A 22,342-nucleotide genomic window follows, 5' to 3' on the forward strand; every position below is an offset into this window, starting at 1 on the left:
TCTTTCTTTTGTGTGTATTTGTGGTCCCAGCATGCAGCTGTAATCCTCAAGGCACACTCCAAACAGGAAGTCCTTGTGATATTCAGACAGGAAGCTGTTACTGCAAACGTCTTGTGACTGGACGAAATTGCGACCAGTGTGTGGTAAAAGAGCATTATGAGTATGTGTGTTTTGGGTTTGTCTTTTTGTGCTTGTGTATAACAGTTTCTTCTTTCAGCCTCAGCACTGGGGTCTCAGTAATGATATGGATGGCTGTAGACCATGTGACTGTGACGTCGGTGGGGCTTTGAATAATAGGTAAGTTACCCGAATCAGATGTGTTTAAAAGTATTATAAATGTATTTATCCCGGCCAACATAAATATTCTTCCATAAACTTTGTTTGCTCTGTAGTTGTTCTCAGGTGACAGGGCAGTGTGCTTGTAAGGAGCATATGTTTGGTAGGCGTTGTGACCAAGTGCATTCTGGGTACTACTTCGCAGCACTGGATAACTACATTTATGAAGCTGAAGATGCTTCCTTTGGACCGGTAAATGTCACTCAGGAACACTTGTCCTCATTTATGAAACACAGGCAGAAAAATGGTAACATTACAAAAGATTCATTAGTTAACATTAGTTAATGCATTAACTAACAATGAGCAATACATGTATTATAGTATTTCTTTATCTGTTAATATTAGTTCATGAAAATACAAATGTTCATTGTTAGTTCAGGTTAGCTCAGGTCCATTAAATAATATTAGATACAACTTTTGATTTAAATGTGTTAACAAATGTAGTTAACTAATGTTAACAAATGAAACCTTATTGTAAAGCACATGTAACATGCATGAATTAACCCCATAGCAGATCTACACAGGTGGAGCTGGGGAAGGAGGAGGGTTATGAAAGCGCACTGTAGACTGCGAACAGCAAACAATGCCAAATATTTGAATGATTGAGCAGCAAGCTCATTGGCCGCTGATGCAACAGCAACCAATCAGCTGTGTTGTGTAGATAATGAAGTGATCTCTACCAAATTAGTTCATCAGCCTGCATCGTCAGCGTTTCTTGCCAGAACTAGGTAGTTCTTTCAAGACAACTCTCAGGATATTGGTATGGTAATTGAAATTGCATGGTAACTGATATGACAATGTTAATGTATTTGGTCTTGGCAGACTAGATCTGCTACGCTGCTGCTGCAGAACAAGTTCCAAGACTTGCTACTGCCAATACATTCACAGACATTGCTGTGAGTATGTAAGACATGTTGCTGCTGCACATGTAACATACATGAATTAACCCCCCAACAAAGCAGGAAACAGAGAAAAGGGCAGAGCATTCTTCAACACAAACATCTAACAGATCATTATATAAAGGCAAATCCAATTAAGCTGTGGTGCAATAGCTGAAGAAGACTATTGCTATACATTGTAAAGCACTTTTACACAGTTAAAGGTGGGGTATAATTTTCTCTCAACAACACTGTTGGACATTGTTGATATTTGAAATCAACCCAAACAAACCCACCCCTCTCTTCATTGCTCCACCTCCAAAACTCACTATCCAATCCTAACCACCCTGTTCAGAGTCAGTCTTGGACCCCGGCCCGTCCGCTTCTAACATGCGAGGCAAGTGCACTAACAAAGACGCCAAACACCGCATTCTCTAGCGGTCGTCAGTGTGCAGTGGTTTACCTGCACAACTCTCACTATCCAGCCACTGTTACACACGCAATACGAGAGTGGGTGTCTATGTATCACAACTGATGCGCAAAATGCTTCAAAAAAATAAAAGCACAGTTGATGAACGTATGACAAGGAAGCACAAAAAATGAACGCACAGTACACAAAGAGTAAATACAAACAATAGTTTGTTGTTAATCACCAACAGCACAGCAGCTCCAGACAATCATGACACTCAAACCCACTTTTACTCACATGAGAAGGAATCAAAGCAGTCTCCGCGTCTGTTTTCAGGCCTTCCCGCTTAGCTTGGCTACCTTGCTGACCGGCTTTGCACTAAGACTATGTGTGCCTTGGCTACCTTGCTGACTGGCTTAACACTAGTGAAATAAGGCTATGTGTGCCTTGGCTTGTTGACCAGATTGGCACTAGCGATCTAAGACTATGTGGGCCTTGACTACCTTGCCGACCGGCTAGGCACTAGTGATCAAAGACTGTGGGTCTCATTCATGAAACAAGAGCAGAACGAATTTTTGTGTAAATCGTGTGTAAAGTGGTTCTGGCGTAAATTTTCGGAATTATTAAAATGTTCGTATTTTCCAAATGTTAGTCGGTACGAAAGAAATCTACACCTGCTCCCAGTCACGCGTAAATAGTGCGTTTAACATCCGAACGTTTTGCTCATTAATAAGGCTGCATTTTAATTCACCTTAATAAGGTACATATTTACAGCATTTTGAAAAAATATTATACATAGTAATTACATACGTTTTTTCTTTTTACTTTTGTTGTGAGATCCAGTAATAAGCTGCGTTCACGTCACCTTGCATTTACCGCCATCTTGAAATGACGTTATATTCGGAGCTGTTCACGTCCTTTTGGTCCTTGGACTGGAAATTATGCGTTTGCATGGCACCACTATCAACGCCTAATAAATCAATCTACAGCGGTCAGGTGGTATAGTAGCCACATGTTACATGTGGGAGCTTTCAGAAAACTCCCAGCTTACAAACTGTAATTACGAACTCTACGAGGACGTGAACGCTTTTTACAAGCTAGAATCTTGTAACTACAGGAATTACTAGACCGCGTGAACGCACCTATAGCATCTGCAAACGGAGCACTTTAATCAAATAATGAATTGATTTCAATAGGGCTGGGCAAACTATGGAACTTGTTTCCTATAAAATGGCCAAAATCCTTCATTTGGTGTCATAATATGATGCCCATATATAGTTGTCAGTCAGATTTAATGGGCGGGATTTATGGTAATTGAGAATGAACGTGCACGCGCGTCCCATTTACGACTGATTGGAATTCATTAACACACACACATTTCACTATCACTTCTGACGTTTACGAAGTATTTGTGAATCAGGAGGAGAGTTTTCAGGAAAGTCTGTTTACGCGCAAATCACTCACATATTTACTCGTATATTTACAAATGTTTCATGAATGAGACCCTATGTGTGCCTTGAGTACCTTGCCGACCGTCTTGGCACTAGTGGTCTAAGACTATGTAGGCCTTGTCTATCTTGCTGACCGGCTTGGCACTAGTGATCTAAGGCTATGTGTGTCTTGGCTATCTTGCTGACCGGCTTGGCACTAGTGGTCTGAGACTATGTACGCCTTGACTACCTTGCCAACCGGCTTGGCACTAGTGATCTAAGGCTATGTGTGCCTTGGCCATCTTGCCGACCGGCTTGGCACTAGTTATCTAAGACTATGTACGCCTTGACTACCTTGCCAACCGGCTTGGCACTAGTGATCAAAGACTATGTACGCCTTGACTACCTTGCCAACCGGCTTGGCACTAGTTATCTAAGACTATGTGGGCCTTGTCTATCTTGCCAACCGGCTTGGCACTAGTGATCTAAGGCTATGTGTGCCTTGGCTATCTTGCCGACCGGCTTGACACTAGTGGTCTAAGACTATGTACGCTTTGACTACCTTGCCAACCAGCCTGGCACTAGTGATCTAAGGCTATGTGTGCCTTGGCTACCTTACCGACCGGCTTGGCACTAGAAATGCATGCTGTGTGTTCTCATGAACAATAGATGTTGCAAGCTGAGAGAAGGGAAACCCAGCAATCACCTGAGCATGATCAAATAGTCAGTTGATAATGATAACATAACCCTTATGTTTTATTTGACAATTAAAAACCATTAGGAGTGATATAGAATGACTGAGCTGCATTGCATGTTAGCATAGCTAAGAAAACATAACCCTTGAATAACAATGTGTCATTTATGCAGCTAAACATGTAAACATGTATGTGAATGCTTATTTACATTACCTTTTCATCCATGCTTAGACAGCATACTCACAGAAATACAAACAATAAAACATTTGCTGCTACATAGACAAAACTGCATAACAATCCAGCTATACTTGGACTCAACCAGATTATAAACAATCATGACTCTCAGTATTAACTGTATAGATGATCAACCACACACATTTAGCATCACTAATAAACATTGCTCTTGAAAATGAGGAGTCATTGAATAATACCACTAAATACGGTGTATGCCGTATAAAATAGTGGTAAAAACAATAGAAAGCTGCTGCATAAAACATGCAGTAAAACTGCTGCTTATATATGCTTCATGATACACTCATGCATCTGTTGACATGACACTAGTTTAAAACTTGTTAAGATAGTTCCATTTAGGAATTGATAACCGAGCCACACAAAAGCGCGTATGTGGAATAAAAAATCATTTTTACTTATCTTAAATGTCGATTCAGCTGCCATCTGAAAGCGCACTCTAGACTGCTAACAGCAAACAATGCCAAATATTTGAATGTTTGAGAAGCAAGCTCATTGGCCGCTGATGCAACAGCAACCAATCAGCTGTGCTGTGTAGATAATGATGTGATCGCTAGACCAATCAGCCTGCATTGTCAGTTTCCTGCCAAAACTAGGTAATTTTACACACATATTGAATGTGACAGTTCACATAAGATTGGTTGTACGAACTAATTGAATGTGACAATTTATGTAACAATATTTAATTACAAATTAAATGTGTAATTTAAAGTATTTCATTTTACTAAATAATTTAAATAATTTAAATAAAAACCGTTTATATTAATTAAAGGCAAAATTGTACCTACAAGAAGATTCTATGAACAAATTGAGGACAACTATTTGTTGTTTGTTTTTATGAAAAAAAAATGTAATTAAAAAATTAATGTAAAAATTGTTTTATGAAAGATATACACTGAAATTTGTTTTGCTCATGCTGCTGTTCTGATACCCAACAAGTGTTTGATATTTTCACGGTAACATTTAACAGAAGCAAATTTATTGGTGTGTGTGTAAATGCAAGTCTTTATTGACTGTATGCAGGCAGTAAAAGTGGTTCAGAGACCATTACCTCTGGATCGTAAACCTACTTGGACGGGTACAGGATTTGTCAACGTACCAGAGGGTGAAACACTAAGATTCAACATTTACAATCTCCCACGATCTATGGAATACAACTTAATGATCCGCTATGAACCACTGGTAAAAAACATGCATAAAGTATTCAATTTATAACTTGCATACATGTCACAAACAAGCAAGAACATATGTTTGATGCATTTATTGTAGTTGCCAGATGAATGGGAGCGGGTTGAAGTAAAGATAGAGCGGCCCAGAACCAGTTACACAACAGCACACTGCACTTCTACATACAATGATGAACAGTCAATCTCACTGCACCCTGGATCCAGGTAAGATTGCATTAGCATGTGTGCAGTGTTTAGTTTTGTTTATTGTGTACTGATCGTGTGTTTGTGTGTTTCAGATATGTAGTTCTGCCTAGTTCAGTGTGTTTGGAGAAGGGTCAGAACTACACAGTGAAAATTAGCTTCCCACAGTACTCATCATACAGCTATCACTCTTCTCCTCACACACTTGTTGATTCAGTAAGGTTATTTAATTTTCACTAAGAAATTGCTGTTATATTTCAGAAATAATTACATATTATACACATTATTGAAACAAACCACTGTTTGTTGCAATAATCATGGCTAATGACTTGAAAATTTACTTCTGACTTCTGTAGATAGTGCTTCTGCCAGAGGTGCAAGACCTAGAGCTATTTTCTGAGGAAGCCCAGCAGCAAGAGGACTGGGAGATGTTTAAGAAATACAGATGTATGGAACGGAGCCAGAGTATTATTAAAATCCCCTTGACGGATATTTGCAGAGACTACATTTTCAGTGTGTCAGCACTACTACACAATGGAGCTCTGGGTGAGACAGTGAGAAGAACAACAAATGTTATTAAAACTAAGCAAGAAATAGTCTAAATATTCTGAGAAGGCATTGCTTGATAAGGCAGCTATTCTTTCGGACGCAGCCATTATATTGCTACTTAGTTTGGTGATGCTAGTGGTGCAGACATTACACAGTGTGACTTTAAAAGTAGATACTTTATCATCAAAAAGCCTGTCTGAATAAAGGCCAATTTTCTCTTAATTATTTATCACTGGCAGAGTGTAGGTGTGACCCACAAGGTTCTCTAAGCACAGTATGTGATGTTATTGGTGGGCAGTGTCAGTGTCGACCCAATGTTTCGGGCAAGAACTGTGACAAATGTTCCCCAGCCACATACCAGTTTGGACCCTCGGGATGTAGACGTATGTGAACATTACACACATATATATACAAGTCAACAACACCAACATATCCATTAGCATAGAATAACATTAATGCTGTATCTTTCCGATCACTTTCTCATCAGCATGTGACTGTAACCCGCTGGGCTCTCAGAACCTTTTCTGCCACCCCACCACTGGCCAGTGTTTATGTGTGCAAGGGGCATATGGACGCCAGTGTGGCAACTGTAAGCCCAACCATTGGGGCTTCCCTCAATGCAACCCCTGCTCCTGTAACGGGAACAGCGAACAGTGCCATCCGATTACGGGCGAGTGTCTGAACTGCAGGGGTCACACCACAGGCCGAAACTGTGAGAGGTAGGAGAGGATAACACATTGTTTGACATGTCTGATATATTATTTTACAGCATAATGCCATTTTGATGGCATAGGATTTTTTATACTACACTTGTATATACCACACCATGTCTTTTTAAAACCAGATTAAAGACCTGTTTAAACCCTTGATTGTGAAAACCTGCTCCAGAGCAGAGTTAGCACTGGTTTTAGGGCTTTAACCCTGAGTTGCGGGGGCAAAGATACAGTATACAATGTTAAAATATTATAGAGTGCAAAAGTCGGGTTCTGGAAAGTAAACTCCATTCATATTCTCCATTAATTTTGAACGATAAGTTGTACACCTTTAAAGACAGACCTACAATAAAGTTATGAGGTTGTTAATCCATGGTATTTCAACTTATTTTTAAAATAATTGTTTCACATTGGAATTCCTGATAAAAAAACTACAATACCCATGATGCTGTACAAAAAAATACACCATTCAGAGAGTCGAAAAAGCAACACATGCCAAAATAGCTCCTAAACTCCACCCTCTCCCATGAAATACTGTGAATTGCGTAAATGAGTCGATCTATCTTCGCTCTCAAATACTTAAATGCTTGTATATACTGTATGCATATTTAGCTATAAACTTTTGGCCCAAACCCAGAGTACTCCCCTCATCCTTGACTGGTATAGGAACCAGCCAAGAGTGAGGTGTTGGGGTGTTGGAGGGTTGCTGCAAAACTGCCACGGGACAGAGGAGAGGGACGGCTATATATATAGGTGTATATATATATATATATATATATATATATATATATATATATATATATATATATATAGGAATGGTTGGATTACCTGAACGTGCTCCTCCCGAACTGTGTAAATAAACTTCATTAAGCACACAGTCTTGTACCTTTGTCTTTTTGTCCGATTTTCAAAAACTTTTTTGCTTCAAATCAAAGTTTGTAGTGTTGTGATCAACCTCGTAGCTGATTGGTTTGGTTTATGCATGGCTTATAACTCTGTAACAAAGATATTTTCTATTCCGGAACTGCTGAAAAAGGGGGCGGGCACATATGCACTCTATAGTGGGTTGTTTTACAAGAGACAATCAATCATAAACTACCTCAGTGCTTAAATCATTAAATATTCACACACTTTGTGCAAAAACCTTTACATTTAGTCTCCTTGTCAGAGGAAAATGGTGAAATGGCAAAAAATTCCAACAGTGGTGGAATGATAAAGAGATACTATTTGTTGTTGTTGTATCAAAAATGTGGCAGCATTTTCAAGGCTGACAAGCAGTTATTAAAACAATTTGTATGTTCATTGTGTGCTGTTTATTTCAATCGCTGTAGAATTAACTAGAATCCCTTGGCCATGTAGTGCAGCCCGGCCTCTGGGCTCAGTGGGCCCCTAGGTGCTGCTCTGCCTCCGGGCTCAGTGGGCCCCATGGTGCAGGGCTCAATGGGCTCCATCATGCAGCTGCGGTTCTGGGGTTCAGTGAGCTTTCTGAGAAGTCAGTTATTTAAAATGTATCCTCGTGGTACATTTACAGTGCTATGAAATATTTATAAATGCTGTTGTACTTGATTTAATCTTATAGATATACATAATTGTTTATATTGAAAGTTTAGTGCAATGAAAAAATATTTCCATCATTAAATGTACACAAATTACTCTAAAATGTGGAAATATCCCTCTGGAAAACATTCCAGTACTGACTTGATGTTTAGTGTTGTGTGTGTGTGTGTGTGTGTGCATTTATATCAGGATGAATAATTTTTTGAATAATTAATTGAGTAATTCTTGTTTTCAGTTTATTGATTCACTGTTTAATAATTCATTTATTAATTATAATTGTTTTTGAAACCTTTAATTAAGTGGCTTTAGCCAGAAACACATCATATTAAGTAACATTTGGTAGTGATTGTTGACTTTAATTACATTTATGCATTTGGCTGATATTTTATCCAAAATTATATTGCAGTTATATTTTAGTTTATGCATTCCTTGGAATTGAATCTATGACATTGTTTTTTTTTTAAATAAACACCAAACACTTAATAAAAACACTTGGGTTTCCTGCAACCCTCTGTTCCAGGTGTGAAAGTGGTTATCACCGTAACAGATTGCTGGGCTTCAGAGAGCCGTGTCGCCCTTGTATGTGCCCTTATGGACCTGGAAGCGGAATGCAGTTTGCTGAGAGCTGTTACCAAAACCCCATCTCTCTTCAAATGGTCTGTGTCTGCAACTCAGGCTACAAAGGTAAATGCATCAGTTGGAGAAATGAACAGAAAAGATTTTCTTAAATTTCTCTCATAAAATACTTCTCACTCCTACTCCACCTTCTAGGACCTAAGTGTGAGGAATGTGCCTCTGGTTATTATGGTAACCCTCAGGTACCAGGGGGGCGATGCCAACCTTGTCAGTGTAACGGAAATATTAACATGCAGGACCCTGAATCATGCGACGCCCGCACCGGTGCCTGTCTCAATTGCCTGTTTCACACTGATGGCAATGCGTGCCAGTACTGTAGACGTGGTTATTATGGAGACGCCCGTACACAGAACTGCAGGAGTGAGTATGCAGTGTAAAGAAGCGCATTACTGTGCTGCATTTGATTGGCTGCATGTGTGTGCATGCAGTGTGTGTGTTTGTGTTTAAAAATCCATCCATTCTTCCATTCTTTTCTGCAAAACACAAACGCAGATATTTTTGAAGAATGTTTTTGGTTTTGTTTTTTGAATTAACCATTTTTTTGTATCATTTTGTCTTCAGGTTGTATGTGCCATCTTGTGGGAAGTTCTAGGCACAGCTGTGTTGATGGCCTGTGTGAGTGTGACAGGGATAGCGGGCAGTGCCCATGTCTGCCTGGCGTGGAGGGTCAGCACTGTGACCGCTGTGCCCCCAACACATGGAACCTCAACAGTGGCAAAGGATGTCAACCTTGCCAGTGCCACCCAAAACACTCGTACAGTTCCTCCTGCGACCTGGTATATACACAAACACCTACGTTTACGTATATCACAAGTTGACAGAATCAATCATAGGTAAACTGAATCACAAGTTGAATTATCCACTTGTCTCAGCTGTCAGGTCAGTGTTCCTGTAAGCCTGGTTTTGGAGGCAGGACATGTGAGGAGTGCAGAGAACTGTTCTGGGGCAATCCTGAGGTCCAATGCCACGGTAAGTCTGCACTGCGTCATCAAAACTGGCCTGAGCTGTGGGTCATGTGAGTGGAGTCGATTACTGCTGCACTAATATTTGTGCACACTGTGCAGTGCAGGGCTGCGTTTCCCAAAAGCATCGTAACTTAAGTAGCACTTGAAAATGATCGTAGATCTACGAGTGCTCTGGAGTAATCGTAAAGCTCTAAGTGCATCGTAAGAAGACAGAGTTATGAGGTCACCTACAGGACAACCGGCAGATTACACCTTTATTCAAGTGCAATGTGTACAACAGTTAAGGTTTTGACTGTATTCCTCTTAAATCCTCTTTTTTGTTTAATATGAAAAGAAAAGCAAAGAAAATAAAAAAATAAAAATACACATGATGTCATAAATAGTGCTGATAGAACATGTCTGCAATAAAAACATTTTCTGTACACCTGTAGAAATTGGCTAGATGAAGTACATAATTTGTGCTACTTTCACCCTTAATATATACCGTTTATATAGGCCTATTCATATCTAAACTTGCATGTTTATGTTTTAAAATTTAGTTTAAAAGTCAGTCACTTCAGAAACACTTGGAAGAACCCTTAAAAATTTCTATAGTATTTCCTTGGTTCAGCAAACACACGGACATCAAAAACACTGAATCACAGTGTGATTGATCTCTCACACACACTTGGAATTGCACCGAGCGTTCATAACCTTGCGCTTAGAAAGCGCTCTTAAGAGCTAAGATACATCGTTATTGGGAAACCTAGCCCAGTTCAGTTGAGTAGCACATTTTCACCCTCAATTTTGTAGCGCACATGTACTTCCTCAATAGCAGAGTTTTCTACAACAAATTTTAATGCAAATTTTGGTATAGTGCATTAAAATGAATGGACAGAAACACCAAGGTGAAATAAATATTCCAAAATACAGACAAATAAAATCCCCAAAAGCTACAACTTTCCTTTTCATTTCTATTTTGATTCTGTTTCTCAGGAAATGTTTTCAAAATTTTTCATACAGTTATCGAATCGAGGGATCAAATAGTAAATCAGGCACATGTTTTAGTATATCGAGGGAACTAAATAGTAAATCATGCGCACATTTATTAAATCGAGGGAACGAATTAGTAATCGTGTGCATGTTTTAGTAAATCGAGGGAACGAAGTAGTAAATCGTGCACACGGTTTAGTAAATTGAGGGAACGAAATAGTAATCATGCGCACGTTTTAGTAAATCGAGGGAACGAAGTAGTAAATCATGCACTCGATTTAGTAAATCGAGGGAATGAAATAGTAATCGTGTGCGCATTTTAGTAAATCAAGGGAATGAAATATTAATCATGCGCACGGTTAAGTAAATCGAGGGAATGAAATAGTAATTGTGCACATGATTTAGTAAACCGAGGGAATGAAATAATAAATCGTGTGTGCATTTTAGTAAATCGAGTGAATGAAATAGTAATCATGCGCATGGTTTAGTAAATCGAGGGAATGAAATAGTAATTGTGCTCATGATTTAGTAAATCGAGGGAATGAAATAGTAAATCGTGCGCACATTTTAGTAAATTGAGGGAATGAAATAGTAATTGTGCACATGATTTAGTAAATCGAGGGAATGAAATAGTAAATCGTGCGCACATTTTAGTAAATCAAGGGAACGAAATAGTAAATCGTGTGCACATTTTAGTAAATCGAGGGAATGAAATAGTAATTGTGCTCATGATTTAGTAAATCGAGGGAATGAAATAGTAAATCGTGCACACGTTTTAGTAAATCGAGGAAATGAAATAGTAATTGTGCTCATGATTTAGTAAATCGAGGAAATGGAATAGTAATTGTGCTCATGATTTAGTAAATCGAGGGAATGAAATAGTAAATCGTGCACACATTTTAGTAAATCAAGGGAACGAAATAGTAAATCGTGTGCACATTTTAGTAAATCGAGGGAATGAAATAGTAATTGTGCACATGATTTAGTAAATCGAGGGAATGAAATAGTAAATCGTGCACACGTTTTAGTAAATCGAGGAAATGAAATAGTAATTGTGCTCATGATTTAGTAAATCGAGGAAATGAAATAGTAATTTTGCTCATGATTTAGTAAATCGAGGGAATGAAATAGTAATTGTGCTCATGATTTAGTAAATCGAGGGAATGAAATAGTAAATCGTGCACACGTTTTAGTAAATCGAGGAAATGAAATAGTAATTGTGCACATGATTTAGTAAACCGAGGGAATGAAATAGTAAATTGTGCGCACATTTTAGTAAATCGAGGGAATGAAATAGTAATTGTGCTCATGATTTAGTAAATCGAGGGAATGAAATAGTAAATCGTGCGCACATTTTAGTAAATCAAGGGAACGAAATAGTAAATCGTGTGCACATTTTAGTAAATCGAGGGAATGAAATAGTAATTGTGCACATGATTTAGTAAATCGAGGGAATGAAATAGTAAATCGTGCACACGTTTTAGTAAATCGAGGAAATGAAATAGTAATTGTGCTCATGATTTAGTAAATCGAGGGAATGAAATAGTAAATCGTGCACACGTTTTAGTAAATCGAGGAAATGAAATAGTAATTGTGTTCATGATTTTGTAAATCGAGGGAATGAAATAGTAATTGTGCACATGATTTAGTAAACCGAGGCAATGAAATAGTAAATTGTGCGCACATTTTAGTAAATCGAGGGAATGAAATAGTAATTGTGCTCATGATTTAGTAAATCGAGGGAATGAAATAGTAAATCGTGCGCACATTTTAGTAAATTGAGGGAATGAAATAGTAATTGTGCACATGATTTAGTAAATCGAGGGAATGAAATAGTAAATCGTGCGCACATTTTAGTAAATCAAGGGAACAAAATAGTAAATAGTGTGCACATTTTAGTAAATCGAGGGAATGAAATAGTAATCGTGTGCACGGTTTAGTAAATCGAGGGAATGAAATAGTAATTGTGCACATGATTTAGTAAATAGAGGGAATGAAATAGTAAATCATGCACACATTTTAGTAAATCGAGGAAATGAAATAGTAATTGTGCTCATGATTAAGTAAATCGAGGAAATGAAATAGTAATTGTGCTCATGATTTAGTAAATCGAGGGAATGAAATAGTAATTGTGCACATGATTTAGTAAATCGAGGGAATGAAATAGTAAATCGTGCGCACATTTTAGTAAATCAAGGGAATGAAATAGTAATTGTGCTCATGATTTAGTAAATCGAGGGAATGAAATAGTAAATCGTGCGCACATTTTAGTAAATTGAGGGAATGAAATAGTAATTGTGCACGATTTACTAAATCGAGGGAATGAAATAGTAAATCGTGCGCACATTTTAGTAAATCGAGGGAACGAAATAGTAAATCGTGTGCACATTTTAGTGAATCGGGAACAAAATAGTAATCGTGCACATTTTAGTAAATCGAGGGAACGAAATAGTAAATTGTGCGCACGTTTTTGTAAATCGAGGGGACGAAATAGTAAATCGTGTGCACATTTTAGTAAATCGAGGGAATGAAATAGTTATCGTGCGCACGGTTTAGTAAATCGAGGGGAATGAAATAGTAATTGTGTGCACGGTTTAGTAAATCAAGGGAATGAAATAGTAATCTTGCATGATTTAGTAAATCGAGGGAATGAAATAGTAAATCGTGCGCATATTTTAGTAAATCGGGAACAAAATAGTAATCGTGCACGTTTTAGTAAATCGAGGGAACGAAATAGTAATCATGTGCACGTTTTAGTAAATCGAGGGAATGAAATAGTAATTGTGCTTATGATTTTGTAAATCGAGGGAATGAAATAGTAAATTGTGCGCACATTTTAGTAAATCGAGGGAATGCAATAGTAATTGTGCTCATGATTTAGTAAATCGAGGGAATGAAATAGTAAATCGTGCGCACATTTTAGTAAATTGAGGGAATGAAATAGTAATTGTGCACATGATTTAGTAAATCGAGGGAATGAAATAGTAAATCGTGCGCACATTTTAGTAAATCAAGGGAACGAAATAGTAAATCGTGTGCACATTTTAGTAAATCGAGGGAATGAAATAGTAATTGTGCACATGATTTAGTAAATCGAAGGAATGAAATAGTAAATCGTGCACACGTTTTAATAAATCGAGGAAATGAAATAGTAATTGTGCTCATGATTTAGTAAATCGAGGAAATGAAATAGTAATTGTGCTCATGATTTAGTAAATCGAGGGAATGAAATAGTAATTGTGCTCATGATTTAGTAAATCGAGGGAATGAAATAGTAAATCGTGCACACGTTTTAGTAAATCGAGGAAATGAAATAGTAATTGTGTTCATGATTTTGTAAATTGAGGGAATGAAATAGTAAATCGTGCGCACATTTTAGTAAATCAAGGGAACAAAATAGTAAATCGTGTGCACATTTTAGTAAATCGAGGGAATGAAATAGTAATCGTGTGCACGGTTTAGTAAATCGAGGGAATGAAATAGTAATTGTGCACATGATTTAGTAAATAGAGGGAATGAAATAGTAAATCATGCACACATTTTAGTAAATCGAGGAAATGAAATAGTAATTGTGCTCATGATTTACTAAATCGAGGAAATGAAATAGTAATTGTGCTCATGATTTAGTAAATCGAGGGAATGAAATAGTAATTGTGCACATGATTTAGTAAATCGAGGGAATGAAATAGTAAATCGTGCGCACATTTTAGTAAATCAAGGGAATGAAATAGTAATTGTGCTCATGATTTAGTAAATCGATGGAATGAAATAGTAAATCGTGCGCACATTTTAGTAAATTGAGGGAATGAAATAGTAATTGTGCACATGATTTACTAAATCGAGGGAATGAAATAGTAAATCGTGCGCACATTTTAGTAAATCGAGGGAACGAAATAGTAAATCGTGTGCACATTTTAGTAAATCGGGAACAAAATAGTAATCGTGCACATTTTAGTAAATCGAGGGAACGAAATAGTAAATTGTGCGCACGTTTTTGTAAATCGAGGGGACGAAATAGTAAATCGTGTGCACATTTTAGTAAATCGAGGGAATGAAATAGTTATCGTGCGCACGGTTTAGTAAATCGAGGGGAATGAAATAGTAATTGTGTGCACGGTTTAGTAAATCGAGGGGAATGAAATAGTAAATCGTGTGCACATTTTAGTAAATCGAAGAATGAAATAGTTATCGTGCGCACGGTTTAGTAAATCGAGGGAATGAAATAGTTATCGTGCGCACGGTTTAGTAAATCGAGGGGAATGAAATAGTAATTGTGTGCACGGTTTAGTAAATCGAGGGAATGAAATAGTAATCTTGCATGATTTAGTAAATCGAGGGAATGAAATAGTAAATCGTGCGCATATTTTAGTAAATCGGGAACAAAATAGTAATCGTGCACGTTTTAGTAAATCGAGGGAACGAAATAGTAATCTTGCATGATTTAGTAAATCGAGGGAATGAAATAGTAAATCGTGCGCATATTTTAGTAAATCGGGAACAAAATAGTAATCCTGCACATTTTAGTAAATCGAGGGAACGAAATAGTAAATTGTGTGCACATTTTAGTAAATCGAGGGAACGAAATAAAATTAAAATTAAACAGTTGTCAGTGTAAATGTGTCCTATAGAGTAACCACACACAAATACAAACTCACATACTCTCATAGGGTTATATCACTCTACCAATGATGTTTTGGACCTCCACTCAACTAAAATTTTTACGTTATTTTTGGAGAATTCCACAAAGTCTTTATGCTCTGATCTTATTTCAGAAAAGTGTCTGATATTTTTGCCAGCAGTTGATTTTCTGTGAGAAATTCTCAGTATTTCTTATTCTTCCATCTGCTTTACTCAAATACATGTTAGCATCCAAAGACTTGGATGGAATCCTTCGATACAAGGTTAAAATTTTACCAGACAATATTTCTGTGGTATGCTGACTAAGTTTTTCCTTATGAGAGTGGGCTGCTACAAACAAACACATGCACACAGCGTAAATAAACTCCCAGAATGTTTGGAAACTGGTTGGAAAGTGTATGCATAAGTGTTTATTTGTGTCAGTGTGATTCATTTGATTCTCTCTGATATTCTACAGTTTATTTGAATAAGGGTCTGCTTTTACTTTAAGTATGAGTGTGTGCGATTGTACTTGAACTTGAACTACAACCAAACATAAACTATCTCTCTTTATCTCTTTCCCTGCTTTTTATCTTTCTAGTGCACAAGTAAGCACTTATGTGAAACATCATACGCTTCAAGTAAATTTAAATGGTTTGAGAATAACTGTATTTACATTCACAATCTTTGAATCGGCCGATTACATACCTTGGTTCTTTTGGCAGAGAAAGGTCCTAAACAGTTTAGATGAAATCTGAAATGCCCAAAATTACATGTTTTTGTTTCGAGGTCAAGAGCCAAGAAAAAAAATCCAGTATACACAAGCTCTAATCATCCCAAAAAAAAGAAAATAATTTCCCATAATTCCCATAATGTTCCAAAGGAATCCTCTGCACACAACTGTTATGAAGTAAAAAATTATTAAAATATATATTTCTCAAAATGTAAAAAAACAGCATGTACTGTTTTTCCACCTAGTATATCATGCGTGGTAATAAACAGATGTTTTCTCACACATTCCAGCACACACACGCATACAAGAATTCACTGTTCCTTCCAGCACTTGGATCCAAGATTTTAAATCATATGAAGAATTTTGGCATCATTCTATTTTTTAAATCATTTTTGCATATTTGTGTTCCAGCATGTGACTGTGACCCACGAGGCATTGCCACTCAACAGTGTAATAAGCTGTCTGGCGAGTGTGTCTGCATAGAGGGCGTGGCCGGGCGAAGGTGTGACTCATGTGGGCGTGGCTATTTGGGGACCTTTCCTGATTGTGAGGTGTGTCATCAGTGTTTCCGCGAATGGGATGTTAATGTGGGAGAGCTGAACAATCACACACAGAGGCTGATGAATACAGTAGAGGAAATGGTAGAGACTGGCGAGGCTTCACCCTATAAAGACATCATATCGAGTCTGGAGCTTGAAACCAGACAGCTCAGAGAGATACTGGAAGATGACAAGGTTCAACAAACTCTCACACACACACAGAGGATGCTGCAGCAAGCTAAGTATGTATAACACATTCACACACATATCGCTCCATTGTTTTCCTTTTTATATACTCTCTTCTGTCTTTTAAAGTGAATTTATTAACCCTGATGTCATTACTAATGCATATGATGGTCTTTCTTCTCTGAGTGCAACAGCCTGATTTCAGAAGTAAAAATCCCATTCATTTTCTCCACAGGGGAATTGATTTTTAACAATAACTTTTACAATGTTCAAAATCTTTACACTGTAAAACCCGATATGGTGACTCAAAACATTTGAGGAAACCGATTGCCTTAAACAATTTAAGTTTTAAAACCAATAAGTATGAGTACTGTAAACTCATATACATTAAGTTACAGTCACTTACATCTTAGTGTTGGTTTAGTCAATCATTAGAGTAAACTCAACTTAAAGATTTTTAGTTTGAATTCAGGTTACAAGTCTAACTAAGTCTGAACAACTATATAGCTACTTAAACCATTTAAGGCAATCTGTTTCCTCAAAACATTTAAGTTAATCAAACTCAAAGTAATAAAGCTACTTATAAAATAAGCAAAAACTAACATTGGTACAAAGCATTGATGACAGGAGATTTGTGTATTATTGTTTATGTATTTATGTCATTGTTACAACAGAGACACGGAGACTGAAGTAGAAGCAATCCAGTTAAGTATTTATTTGCAAACAGTAGAGCACAGAATGATAACGGGCAGATATGGTGTGATGAGAGATGAATGGGAAATAATACTGTCCTTTTCAACTTGCAGATGCTGGATGAGAGATGCAGTTGAGGGAGACGATGGAGACACTCACACACACAGGTAGGTTTGCACACGGGGAGACCAGGAGACGAAGGAGATAAAGGAGATCGCTGGAGCAGGTAGGTAAGTCGTTTGGGAGTCCTTAAGGTTAGCATACATAACATGTAGTGCGAACGAGACCGGACAGTGAGTGTGTGTGAGTGTGGTGGCTTTATGGTGCTGGTGATTGCAGGGTAATGACGTGCAGGTGGCGGTGATTAGAAGGCTGGTGATTGAGTGCGTGGGTACTGCAGTGAGGTGGAACCTGACGTGTCTGTGACAGTACCCCCCCTCCCACGGCCCGCTCCTGAGGGCCACGGACCTCGACGCCGTGGTGGTCGTCCTCTAGGTCGTGGGGCAGGTCTGTCCGGGTGATTGGCGTGGAAGTTCTGTAATAGGATAGGATCAAGGATATCATTCTTGGGTACCCATGAGCGTTCCTCGGGGCCATAACCTTCCCAGTCAACGAGGTACTCGAGCTGACCACCACGGCGCCGGGAATCCAGGATCTCATGAACCACGTAAGCTGTGCCGTCCTCCAGGATGAGTGGAAGGGGGGGCTCGGCGGCTGCCACGTCAGGTTCTGTGGAGGGAACAACAGAAGGGTGGTGAGGTTTTAGCAGAGAAACGTGGAAGGTAGGATGAATTCTACTATACTGTGCAGGGAGTTGGAGACGGTAAGTGACGGGGTTGATCTGCCGAAGGATGGTGAACGGGCCAATGAAGCGGGGACTCAGCTTCTTGCAGGGCAGACGCATCCTGATGTCCCTGGTGGACAGCCAGACCTTCTGCCCCGGTTGATAGACTGGAGCGTCGGAGCGTCGAAGGTCGGCTGTCCTCTTGCGTCTGCGCAGGGCTCTCTGCAGTTGGTGGTGAGCTGAGTCCCATACCCTCTCGCTCTCCCGGAACCAGTAGTCGACTGCAGGGACGTTGGAGGGTTCCCCATCCCAGGGGAACAGCGGGGGTTGGTAGCAGAGTACGCACTGGAAGGGTGTTAGTCCAGTTGTGGCTTGACGGAGGGAATTCTGTGCGTACTCGGCCCAACCCAGGTACTGGTTCCAGGAGTTCTGGTGGCCGTGACAGAAGGTACGTAGGAAGCGGCCAATCTCCTGGATCTTCCTTTCCGTCTGCCCGTTCGACTGAGGATGGTATCCAGATGACAGACTGACGGTCACACCCAGGAGGGAGAAGAAGGCCTTCCAGACGTGGGAAATGAATTGAGGTCCTCGGTCGGAGACTATATCTTCAGGTATTCCATAATAGCGAAAAACATGGTTGAATAGCATCTCTGCCGTGGCCATAGCGGTAGGTAGACCCTCCAGGGGTATCAAACGGCAGGACTTAGAGAAGCGGTCTACCACCACCAGGATGCACGTGTGACCGTCAGACTCAGGGAGGTCGGTGACGAAGTCCATTCCCAGGTGTGACCAGGGTCGCTCAGGAACGGGCAGAGGAAGTAGCTTGCCGGTGGGAAGATGGCGTGGACTTTTGGAGATGGCGCACTCCCTGCAGCCCTGCACGTACCTTCTGACGTCGTTGGCCATGTTGGGCCACCAGAAGCGTTGTTTGAGCAACGAGAGGGTCTCATTGACCCCCGGGTGACCAGTGCCAAGTGATGAGTGGGTATTGTGCAGAAGTGGAGTGCGACGTGCCCGTGTGACGTATTGCAAGCCTTGGGGGCAACCCGGCGGAGTGCGTGTGGAGGCATTGGAGGAGGGAATGGTTTCTTCGGACCACTGGATAGGGTTCACGAATATAGACTCCGGCAGGATCTTTTCAGGCTCTTCGGGCTTGTCCTCAGGGGAATGGATGCGAGACAGGGCGTCAGCTTTAGTGTTCTTAGAACCAGGGCGGTAAGAGATGGAGAAATTGAATCGAGAGAAAAACATGGCCCAGCGAGCTTGGCGAGGGTTGAGTCTTTTGGCAGCCTTCAGATATTCGAGATTTTTATGGTCAGTGAGAACTTGAAACGGATGAGTAGCTCCCACTCCGGTGGTGGAGGCGTCCACTTCCACGATGAATGGTAGGTCCGGGTTAGGGTGGACGAGGAGGGGAGCGGTGGTGAAGGCTCTTTTCAGGGTCTCGAAGGCGTTGGTGGCAAGTTGGGACCAGGACAGAGACTTGGGCTGGTTACGGAGTAAGTTAGTGAGGGGACTGACGATGGTACTGTAATTCTTGATAAATCTGCGGTAGAAGTTGGAGAATCCTAGGAATCGTTGGAGCTCTTTGATAGTTGATGGAGTGGGCCAGGACTGGATAGCGGTGACCTTCCCCTCGTCCATCCGGATGCCACTGTGGTCAATGATGTATCCTAGAAACTGTACGGAGGGTTGGTGGAAAGAGCACTTCTCAGCTTTTAGGAAGAGGTGGAACTGTCGTAAGCGTTGAAGGACCTCCGCAACGTGGTGGCGATGTTCGGCCAAGCTCCGGGAGTAGATGAGGATGTCATCAATATATACCAGAACGAACTTGTGGAGATACTCCCGGAGCACCTCATGAATGAAATCCTGGAATACGGAGGGGGCGTTGACTAGGCCATAGGCCATGACGAGATATTCATAGTGTCCGGTGGGCGTGACAAAGGCGGTCTTCCACTCGTCCCCCTCACGTATCCGGATGAGGTTGTACGCGCTGCGGAGGTCCAACTTGGTGAACACAGTGGCACCGCGGAGATGTTCCAGGGCCGCTGGGACGAGGGGAAGTGGGTAGCGGAATTTGACAGTAATTTTGTTGAGGGCACGGTAGTCGATGCAGGGCCTCAAGCCTCCGTCCTTCTTTGCCACAAAAAAGAAGCTTGAAGCAGCAGGGGAAGTAGACGGGCGGATGTATCCCTGTTCGAGTGCCTCTTTGATGTATTCCTCCATGGCCTTCTCCTCCGGTAGTGATAGGGGGTAAATGCGTCCCCTAGGCACTGGTTCACCCGGTAGCAGATCGATGGCACAGTCCCATGGCCGGTGTGGAGGAAGTTTGGAGGCGCGCTGCGGGCAGAAAACGTCACTGAAGGGGGCGTAGTCCGGGGGAACATCCACGGAGCGTTTCTCGACAGGGCTTTCGATAGAGGTGGCGTTCATGGAGAGAGACTTGGAGAGTGGAGACGTTGGAACAGGAAGCGCTGGGAAACAGTCGGGAAAGCAGTGATCGCCCCACTTCAGGATTTCGCCCGTGCGCCAAGAGATGGTGGGATTGTGTTGTTCCAGCCACGGACGCCCTAGAACCACGTCAGCAGTGGATTCCTCCAGAACCAGCAGATGTACCTTCTCCGAGTGCAGGATGCCGACACAGAGTTGAAGAGGTCCCACATAATGACGGATGTTCTTACGGCTCAGGGGTTTGCCCATGATGGAGTGGATTTGATAGCTAGTCGGAGACGGGGAGACTTTGAGGTTGAGTTGTCGGCATAGGGCACCAGAGATGAAATTTCCTGCTGACCCTGAGTCGAGGAGCGCCACCACTGGAACAGAGGTGTTTGCAGCAGTAAGGATTACAACAGTAGTGAGTGGTTTCATTTTTTGGATAGAGGGAAAAATTGCACTCACCACGGGCCGAGGAGGACGGGTTGGGCATGTGGAGATGACATGCCCCGGTAATCCACAATATAAACATAAGTTCAGGGTCAGCCTTCTTTGTCTCTCATTAGTGGTGAGACGAGAATGATCAATCTGCATGGGTTCGGTGGCTGGTTCTGGAGAGCTGACGGGTTCGGACCGACGGAGGAGGTTGGTGATGGTTGACTGGCCCTGGTGCTCTAGGAGACACGACTGCATACGGGACCCCACGCGAATGGCGAGTTGGATGAAGCGTTCCAGTCCAATGGAGTCCTCGTATGCAGCGAGATGCAGCCGCATATTGGGTTCCAACCCCTGACGGAATGATGTGATGAGAGCTTGTTCATTCCATCCGCTGGTGGCGGCTAGCGTTCGGAACTGCAAGGCATATTCGTTAACAGAGAGATTACGTTGTTTTAGATTATAGAGTTTCTCACCAGTCGATGAATCCGTCAGAGGTCTCCCGAAGACCTCTCGGAAGTGAGAGACGAACGCCGAGTAAGATCTGACCACAGGGCCCTTTTGAGTCCACAGAGAGTCTGCCCATTGCAGGGCCTTACCTTGCAATTGCGAGATGATGAACGCTATTTTAGCCGTGTCGGTGGTGTAGAATTGCGGCTGCATCTCCAGGACCAGTTCGCATTGGAGAAGGAATCCGCTGCATTCCTCCGCCGATCCAGAGTAGGGCGCCGGTTTGGCCATGGGACTGGCGGTGAATGCAGGTGAGGAAGCGGTGCTGGCTGGTGCTGGAGTGGAAGCGTTGCCAGAGGAAGATGACGATAGCTGTGGTGTGAGTGCTCGGCGCAGCGTGTCCACGAGCTCTTGAAACGGGTCGTTGGTGCTCATACTGTGAAGTTGTTATGGTCCGGTCTTCTGTTACAACAGAGACACGGAGACTGAAGTAGAAGCAATCCAGTTAAGTATTTATTTGCAAACAGTAGAGCACAGAATGATAACGGGCAGATATGGTGTGATGAGAGATGAATGGGAAATAATACTGTCCTTTTCAACTTGCAGATGCTGGATGAGAGATGCAGTTGAGGGAGACGATGGAGACACTCACACACACAGGTAGGTTTGCACACGGGGAGACCAGGAGACGAAGGAGATAAAGGAGATCGCTG

The 22,342-nt window shown here is 41.0% G+C and overlaps 1 protein-coding gene across 2 annotated transcripts in view; it reads left to right on the plus strand.

Annotated features, from left to right (window-relative positions):
• Positions 1-22,342, plus strand: part of lamb1b (laminin, beta 1b) — a 44,904-nt gene that overhangs the window by 11,651 nt on the left and 10,911 nt on the right. The window contains exons 11-25 of one of the 2 annotated variants that reach the window (XM_067392316.1): positions 31-143; positions 218-297; positions 393-528; positions 5,021-5,179; positions 5,267-5,388; positions 5,463-5,583; positions 5,724-5,913; positions 6,156-6,299; positions 6,404-6,635; positions 8,707-8,870; positions 8,958-9,182; positions 9,384-9,598; positions 9,695-9,791; positions 16,521-16,890; positions 17,509-17,538. In XM_067392316.1, the coding sequence (XP_067248417.1) occupies positions 31-143; positions 218-297; positions 393-528; positions 5,021-5,179; positions 5,267-5,388; positions 5,463-5,583; positions 5,724-5,913; positions 6,156-6,299; positions 6,404-6,635; positions 8,707-8,870; positions 8,958-9,182; positions 9,384-9,598; positions 9,695-9,791; positions 16,521-16,890; positions 17,509-17,538 (2,398 nt within the window). The remainder of the gene's footprint in view (positions 1-30; positions 144-217; positions 298-392; positions 529-5,020; positions 5,180-5,266; positions 5,389-5,462; positions 5,584-5,723; positions 5,914-6,155; positions 6,300-6,403; positions 6,636-8,706; positions 8,871-8,957; positions 9,183-9,383; positions 9,599-9,694; positions 9,792-16,520; positions 16,891-17,508; positions 17,539-22,342) is intronic. The other variant, XM_067392317.1, reaches the window with a different exon arrangement.

The sequence above is a fragment of the Chanodichthys erythropterus genome, chromosome 8 (genome assembly GCF_024489055.1).
Source record: "Chanodichthys erythropterus isolate Z2021 chromosome 8, ASM2448905v1, whole genome shotgun sequence".
Lineage (NCBI taxonomy): Eukaryota > Metazoa > Chordata > Actinopteri > Cypriniformes > Xenocyprididae > Chanodichthys > Chanodichthys erythropterus.